Source organism: Salvelinus namaycush, unplaced genomic scaffold (genome assembly GCF_016432855.1).
Source record: "Salvelinus namaycush isolate Seneca unplaced genomic scaffold, SaNama_1.0 Scaffold3844, whole genome shotgun sequence".
Lineage (NCBI taxonomy): Eukaryota > Metazoa > Chordata > Actinopteri > Salmoniformes > Salmonidae > Salvelinus > Salvelinus namaycush.
In genome coordinates this window covers 5,452-14,273 of record NW_024060835.1, presented here as the reverse complement: position 1 = coordinate 14,273, position 8,822 = coordinate 5,452, and the positions used below count along the sequence as shown (strand labels likewise).

The window sequence follows — 8,822 nt, the reverse complement described above, 5'->3', positions numbered from 1 at the left end:
AGCAGATCCCAAATGATCTTGGTCTTCTCACTGTTATCGTCAAACTTTGTAGACATTTGAAACTGTCGTGTGACTCCTAAAAACCTGCTTCTTCCTGTCCTGTTTCTACTATTTATTGATTTTATTTTTTACAGTGAGGTGGAGCGACAGTGATGTCCTAATTCTCAAGATTCTTCAGGAAGTTGACTTTATATTAGTGTCTGATGGCTCTACATAGGTTGGCCCATTCTATGTTCATCCCAGATAAATCACATGGGGTGTCTATCTTCTTTTAACACAAACCAGTATTATGATCTGCAGTGTCTGGACCGAGGCCAGTGAATGATGAGAAACAGTTGGCTCCAATGTTTAGATCCAGGCTACTTTACTGTAGGCTTCTAGTTGTTTTGCAGTGAGAAAACATGTCATAAAAACATGTCACATGTTGCAGTGAGAAAACATGTCATACATGTCATACATGTCATACGACTGACAACTCATTCTTACAGCAAGGAAAAGCCCATTCATATTTTTGTCAATATTCAATCACAAATAGATCATACACTTCAACTATATATTTTAGATATTACAATTAAAATAATGTGATGTATTTGAGTGTGAACACATTACCCTGCAGTATTGCTCATAGTAACTGGTAGTCATACTGTAGGTGATCAGGTGGCTGGACCAGTTCAGCCACCATCAGGGAAGGACATGTAATCAGGGATTGACCTTAAGGGTTGCCCTATTGCCTGGAGCTGAGCAGTCGGGCAAGTTGAACCTGCTCTGTGGTTGCCCCATTAGGCAGGGGATTTTTTAAAACAGAATTTCAGTAGCCTAACATAGGGGCTACACTTAAAAAATGTTGGTCCTGCTACACAGGAAGCATAACTTTTGGTCAGGGCGAACAGAACGCCAGACAATAGTATACCCTATTGCTCTCGGTTGTGAGCTGTGCGTCTAAATCTAAGTCTCCCAGAGCCGGTATGCTTACAACCAGGTTGTAGAGGGTCTCTTGCTCTGCAAAAGTTACGCATCCAAACTGATTGTTTTGCTTCCTAGCATGCTAGCAGACACCCATAAACTTCCAATCATTGCGCTAACGCTAGTTACCATTGGCTCACAAAACTACCTCTAAGTTCCTTCATACTGGACATAGAGACATAAAAATGGTATCCAGGAGTTAAACAGACTCTGGGGAAGTAGATAATGGGCCTCATTGCCAAAATCCCAAAGTATCCATTTAAGTGACAATTTTGCTTGTAAACAACTACTTTAACATTTTCTGTCAAGTGACAGTAATCATCAGGCAACCAACAAAAAATACTGCTGTCCAATGGGCAAGAGCCTTTCAAACCTTAATGTCAATCCCTGACATCAACGGTGCAAATAGAGGAGAAAGGATCCAAAATGGTTTCCAGACAGTTCTGGGGAGAACAACAAGGTGGGGTATTGTGAGTACAGAAATTGTGAGTGCTGTGTGCCTTTACTTCATGCCCACTGATCTGACAGAACTTAACCGGCCATATGGTGAAACCTATCCAGAACTTTCACTTATCAGTTGACATGAAGGCAAGGACACAAGACCAGGAAGGCACAGTAGTAGTATTGGGACGTAGCCCTCGTCTTTTTCATTAAACAATATTCATGTCTCGATCTTCATTTGTCTTCAAGTTCGGGCTATGTCGTAGTTGTTCACGAACCAATCACAGGTCTTCTTGATACCTGTAGGGGAGCAGAGACACAGTCAGTCATCTATGGATACTGTGCATTTTGGAAGAGTGGTTTAATCACTGTGAACGTTCCTTTCATCATAATCATAAAACGACCAATAACCAGATAGGTATCAAATATCATGCTGTAATGCGTCTGTGTTATTTACAAGGCAACTAATTCCAACTACAATATTGAGTTGTTTTCTGGACAGAAAATACAACCCTCAATATTTGGATCTCGGACCTTCAGAGAGCGGCGTGAAGGTGAAGTCAGGGAGGTAGCGTCGCAGCTTGGCGTTGCTGGCCGTCTTCTTCATCTGACCGTCTGACTTGCTGGTGTCGAACTGATGTCATAGGTCAAGGGCCACAAAAGGCAAAGCACAGGGAGATGGCATAGTTACAGTGCAACGGATATGGGGGGGGTAGCCAGTCCGAGTGGGCTTTTAATGTACTACATCTGTACGTCTGTCAGTCCAACAGGTGTAATGAACCTCTACATGTGGTTGCTGGTGTTGTACTAAGGATTCTACTAGATTGGTTCTAGACACTGATCTAAGGTCAAATTTGAATAATGGTTAAGGTAAGGAATTGGGGAAGATACGCTGATCCTAGATCTGTGCCTAGGGGCAACTCCTATCAGGCGTACACAGCCTGTGGAAGGATACAACTATTTGACCTTTGAAGTCCAGGGCATCTGCAATCATCTCTACGGCGTCCTTGATGGGGAGCTCCTCCTCCTCCCCCACTGTGAGATACAAGGGTCAAAGGAGCTTGGTCCAGTTACATATGGTACACACACATATTGACTGATATCACACACACACACACACCCCATGTTGGACTCACCAGAGAGAATGATGGGGTCAATCTCATCATACTCCCGCAGCACCCAGAGGAACAGACGTGCTACATCCTGAGAAAACACACACACAGATTTAATGTACACACACATATCTGACATTGTGCGTGCGTGTCAGTGCACACACACACACACACACACACACACACACACACACACACACACACACACACACACACACACACACAGAGAGTAATTCACTAAACATACCAGAGAGTAGATGAATTGTCTCCTGGGTGTTCCAGAGCCCCACACCTGTAGCGGGGTTCCCTCCTCTGTTACAAGGAGAGTAGAAAGGAGTAAGTGTTTGTATCTGTCTGTCTGTCTGTGTGTGCGTCAAATCAAATCAAATTGTATTGGTCACATACACATGCTTAGCAGATGTTAATGCGAGTGTAGCGAAATGCTTGTGCTTCTAGTTCTGACAGCGCAGTAATATCTAACAAATTCACAACAACTACCTTATACACACAAGTGTAAAGGAATGAATAAGAATATGTACATATAAATATATGGATGAGCGATGGCAGTGCGGCATAGGCAAGATGCAGTAGATGGTATAGAATACAGTATATACATATGAGATGAGTAATGTAGGATATGTAGACATTATTAAAGTGGCGTTATTTAAAGTGACTAGTGATACCTTTATCAAATCCATTTATTAAAGTGGCCAGTGATTTGAGTCTGTATGTAGGCAGCAGCCTCTTTATGTTAGTGAATGCTGTTTAACAGTCTGATGGCCTTGAGATAGAAGCTGTTTTTCAGTCTCTCGGCCCCAGCTTTGATGCACCTGTACTGACCTCGACTTCTGGATGATAGCGGGGTGAACAGGCAGTGGCTCGGGTGGTTGATGTCCTTTTTGTTCTTCCTGTGTAGGTGTAGGGTGTGTGTAGGTGTAGGTGTAGGGTGTGTGTGTGTGTGTGTGTGTGTGTTATTGTGAGTGTTACTTACTTTTAGCAGCATATGTCTTATGCATGAGTGCCGAGAGCACGTGACCATTTTCAAAGTTGAAGTTGTCATAGGGACCATACACGTTAGTCGGGATTACGGCGGTGTAGCGGCGCCCATGCTGCGCAAAGTATCCCCTGTTGTCAATCAAGTCCCCACACACACACACACACGTTGTGGTTAGAACATTAATGACCCACTCCAGCTATTTTTTTAAATAATATTCTAAGTACACATACAATACAAGGTACAAACCCTTAAGGGTAGATTTTTGGGGGGGGGGACAGTGTTTTTTTTTACACAATTGCGAAATTCAAGGAGTTGGCAATTCAAGGGGTTAGTCTGATGGATGCATACCGATGTCATCGGCCTTCCTTCTTGCTTCCCAGAACAATAGCAGAGCAATAGAGGTTCCTTGGAAGTTGTGGGAACATATGTTTTTGGTTTCCCATTGGTTCTGGGAACAAAAGCCTAAGTTTCCTGACCGGTGAAGCTGACTTTTTTTACGTTCTGAGAACATTCATTTTTTGGTTGCAGGGACGTTCTGAGAACGTTTTACAATGATTCCCTGAAAGTTTTCCTGGGAGGTTTTATTAATGTTCTGATAATGAAATTATAGGTTATTTGAAGGTAATTAAATAACGTTCTGAGAACATGTTTCAATAAGACTTTTAATAACACTGCTAGCTTAGGTTAACTGTTTTGAACATCAAGCACAGATGGGACACATGGAAATGAAATTGCTTAGGCATTAATCATGCAAACACATCTCTTTTTTTATAGTCACAAGGAGCCTATAAGATTTGAACCTATGATCTTATGTTTCCTATCCATGGAATCAGTCCACTGCGCCACCAGGTTGAAGCTAGCATGCCATGTTTTTTTAGCTCTTACAAAGCTGTGTATTTTAGTCTATTCAAACAGACCCCATTTCAAAGGAAACAAGCGCTCATAAAGATCAGGTGTGGCCACTTCCTGAACTCACTTAACAAGATAGAGGATAGAGAGAGTTTTGTTGACGCTGAGAACGGAATGTATATGTTAATAAATAAACATTTTAGAACGCTCTTGTTGTTTTAATGGAAAGTTTTCTTAATGTTCTGAGAATATTACTAAAAAGAACCATGAGGAAACCTGTAGGAAACGTTACGCTGAAATTCTGAAATTCCCACAGAAGAACGTTGTTTCTTAACTTTCTGAGAGCATAACTTTAAATAGAACCACGAGGAAACCTGTAGGAAATGTTATGCTAAAGTACTGAAATTCCCACAGAAGAAACACATGGTTCTCAGAACATTATGTGCGAGCTGGGCTGTGCCATATAATGATGGGCCTGCACCAGCTACTGAAATGCATCTTTTGTTAAGTCCATCAGGTGATAAATGAGGTGCTAGGGAGGCTGGAGTGGGTCTTTCAAATGTGTGCTAATGTACCTGCTCAGGTAACAGATTAGTCACCAGCTCACCTGTTCTGAATATCAATCATTCTTTTGGCATGTGAGTAGCCAAAGTTTGAGTCGTGTGGAGGCCCATTGTGGATCTGTGGGAAGGGGAAGAAAGCATGAGTGATCATACCCCAGCTTTTATTAAAAATCACAGTTTGGAGGGCCAGAGGTTCCCAAACATACAGTAGTTCTACTGTCACTTGGCACATACTAGGCTGAGTCCCAAATGGCACCATAAACTGTTGAACTCCTACTTTTGACCAGGGTCATTATGGCTCTGGTTAAAAATAATGTACTATATAGGGAATTGGGTGCCATTTGATGCCACCATAGTATTTTAGTATTAAGGTTAAACACAACATGCTCTCATTGATATGGTCTTACTGGTTGTTCAACTAACCATGCTCTCATCGATAGGGTATGTGGTCTTGTCAGGAAAGATGCAGCTGGACAGACAGGACACCACCTTGGTGACGCCCCTTTCGTGAGACGTCTGCAGCACGTTGTCATTGATGCGAAGGTTGTCCCTCTGTGAAGGCAAAACACTGTGGTCTCAATTCAATAAAACCTGTATTGCGGCTTTACACAATAACTTGTTTTTACACAAATGAATTCAAAGAATGCATTTGGAGACAGTGATAAGAAGCTCCCCTGTAAACACTCCTCACTAACACTCAGCCCGTGACGAGCACGCACATCGGCTCAGCCTTCGTCTGCGAAACCATCTCTCACTCTGATCAAAGAATACTAACTTTAATTTTTTCAGTTGTGATATTCACATACTGTTATTACGCTTTAGCCCGTCATTGTAAATACGAATTTGTTCTTAACTAACTTGCCTAGTTAAATAAAGATTTAAAAAAATATATAATAATAAACAGATGGATTAATACACTTTTGTAATTAAGATGAATACATTTGCCAACAAAGTCACTGTGCAAACTTCGCTTTGACAAGTTCAATTGAATTTCAGCCTAAGTAGTTGCCCAGCCAGGTGAACATTTACGTTCAGGTCATTTAGCAGAAGACCTTTTCCAGAGCTGCTTCCAGTCGGTGCATTCAACTGGTAGCTAGATAAGACAAACCATTTCACGGACTGGCCTTTAGGCAGTTCAGCCAAAATGTCAGATGGGCTGGTTCCATCTTCAGCCCATCAGCCTGTCCAAGTTGGGGGTTTTGTGCAGAATTATCATTATTTGGTTAACAATTGGGGCACCAGGCAAAAAAATGGACCAGTGAGTTAGAAATGCCTGTTCCGAATTTCTGGACCCATCCCTGATTGAACAAATGTAGTTTGGGACAGAAACGTATAGCCTAGGTATTGAAACAAACTGGGTATTTAGGTAAGCTCACCAGAAAGTGTAGGTTCTCCTTCATGTGAAGATAGAGTCCTCCCACCTTGGCAGCCAGGTGGATGACATGGGTGGGCCGATACTTCTCAAACACTGCTCTTGTCTGTTGTAGATCTCTGGCAGAACAACTGTCATCATCATCATCACCATCCCATTTAATGGGAAACAGATCAATCTCATAAAAGTATACATGCACGAATGTAATTAGCTAAACATTTAATGTGGTTCCAACAGGAACTATATAGAAACTCTATAAATATATACTGTATCTATGCATCAATCTACATATCGATAGAATAGATTCGAAAATAATAGAATAGCAGAGAATAGAATATAATAATTTTGAGTGAACTTATTTGGGGAATTTATTTGATCTATTTGTTCCTGTTGGAACCACAAAACCAGCCCCAGATGTAAAAGGGTCATAACAAGATTTCATACAGTGCAACATGACTGTATAAATATGTTATGTAGAACAGACATGCTGGTGTTTCTCGGGCATGTAGAATATGGGATCATGGCATCGCTATATAGGCAAGTCATTTTTATCTGCCAGACCAGTTCTGCTGAGAATATGAAGTTCATGTGACATAACTTACACGAAGTTGGCCTCTTTGGAGGACAGGAAGGTCCACTGCTCGCCCTCGAGACAGCCGCCTTCCTGTTTCACCACGTGCTCGATGGCCTTCCCGACCAAACCGGATCCGCCCGTGACGAGCACGCGCATCGGGTCAGCCTTCGTCTGCGAATCCATCTCTCACTCTGATCAAAGAATGCTAACTTTATTTTTTCAGCTGTGATATTCACATACTGTTATTACGCTGTAGCCCTAAACAAAGTAGGCTGATATGAATGACAGTGTGATCATGGCCCTATTTATAGCCTACTTTAGAACGTAATAATGATGATAATACAAAACTAAGAATAGTTATACATTTAGGCTAATAAGGAATTAATAACATGCTATACATCAAACGCAAGTTTAAATGTATTAACACACTTTTCGTTTCATTTACAATTTCGTTGTAGCCTATTTGATTAATCATGGAGGCTACTTATTTGTATTTATTTCCCATCTACATGTATGTACTTTTTTCTTTTGAAATGAGATAAATTTGCCATATTAAATATTAAGCTCAAGAGTGAATTGCATTATGATCATGTTCATTTTAGCAAAAGGACAAATAGCTTACGCCAGTACCGACAGATACAGTAATTCATTTTAAAATGAACAATATGTGTTTATTCGAAATAACGGTTGGTCTCATTAGGCCTATATTACAAACAGTATAGTATAAGGTAACATCAGATGATCATATAGGCTACAACACTGACATTATTTTAGCAACACAAACAAGAGTAGGCTAAAAGTAGCAAATTGTCGAAAGAAAATGTTTAGGCCTACTATTTTAAATATAATGTAGCCTAGGCTTCATTGTTGAAGTCAAAAGCACCCATTCATTCAACCATAAGGCCTATAAATAGAACTTATAGGACAAATATTTATAAAGGCAAAACATTTCTAATCTTAATCCGTATAGTTTACGTGAGCTATTTTGAATTATAAACAGTCACATTTTTAACTCGGCAAGACCCTCGTGTTATTTTGTATGTATCTTATCAATACACAAAGTTAATGTATGAATTCAAACCTGTATAACTTTTCGTTAGAATTTTCCTCCTCGAATAAAGTCGTTATTAGATCCTATTTCTGAACGCTCAAGTACATAAATGAGGTAAAGGCTATCGCTCTTGTCTTGCACGCTAACCTATCAACAGGAAAGCCGCAGGCGCCAGGTGGAGTCGCTCTTATTGGCTACCTGTGAGCTACACTCTTAGAGAAAAAGGGTTCTACTGAGAGTAGTAGCCTTACAGGTAAACTATCCCAGTTTATCGCACCATCACTCACGTAACACATTAACAAAATACCAGGACTGTTAAGATAGGTTTGCTGGAAAAAAAAAGTTTTCCCCACCAAAAATGTAATATAACTTCTGACTGGTACCTAGTGCTAAGCAGTTCCACATTAGGATTGGAATTCCCTCGCCCCCCACCTTCTCTGTCATTTGCAGATTACAGAGCTATCTTCACACAGGATTTACCATTATGTCTGAATGCTAGAACTGCTCTAAAGTCATAAAGCATGCAGTTCCTATTTCAGTGTTCAATGGAACAAAAAACGCAAACCTAATCGTTCACTACAGGCCAGGGGTCAAATGGTTTTGGCTGCTTAGAACTTTTGGAAATTAAGCTTCTTAAGCAACCATGCCATTCTGCTCAAGAAATGACCACCAACTTTTCCCACTTCATGTAAACATCAAAAACTGCTATTGGATAAACTATATCTACTTGAATATAAAGTTGAACCCACCCTTCTAAAATCAATCAAATCGTATTTGTCACATGCGCCGAACACAACAGGTGTAGTAGACATTACAGTGAAATGCTGACTTACAAGCCCTTAACAAACAATGCAGTTAAGAAAAATAGCTACAAAAAAATAAGAAATAAAAGAAACAAAT

At 40.5% G+C, this 8,822-nt stretch overlaps 1 protein-coding gene across 1 annotated transcript; it reads right to left on the bottom strand.

The window, feature by feature from the left end:
• Nucleotides 1-1,581: 1,581 nt before the first annotated feature.
• LOC120040846 (GDP-L-fucose synthase-like) lies at nt 1,582-8,086 on the bottom strand. The gene is made up of 11 exons (XM_038985848.1): nt 7,953-8,086; nt 6,900-7,062; nt 6,302-6,416; nt 5,349-5,477; nt 4,970-5,043; nt 3,508-3,641; nt 2,764-2,828; nt 2,541-2,607; nt 2,360-2,439; nt 1,939-2,038; nt 1,582-1,704 (listed from the first exon to the last, which is right to left on the bottom strand). Exons 2-11 carry the CDS (start codon nt 7,052-7,054, stop codon nt 1,649-1,651), a joined length of 975 nt encoding a protein of 324 aa, XP_038841776.1. The 5' UTR covers nt 7,055-7,062; nt 7,953-8,086; the 3' UTR covers nt 1,582-1,648.
• Nucleotides 8,087-8,822: the final 736 nt, after the last annotated feature.

Coding starts and splice junctions, on each gene's coding strand:
- LOC120040846 (XM_038985848.1), bottom strand. CDS start 7,054: ATGGATTCGCAGACGAAGGCTGACCCGATGCGCGTGCTCGTCACGGGC. Junction 5,044..5,348: donor ACCCTATCGATGAGAGCATG/GTTAGTTGAACA, acceptor CCCTTCCCACAG/ATCCACAATGGGCCTCCACA. Junction 2,039..2,359: donor ACTTCAAAGGTCAAATAGTT/GTATCCTTCCAC, acceptor CTATGACATCAG/TTCGACACCAGCAAGTCAGA.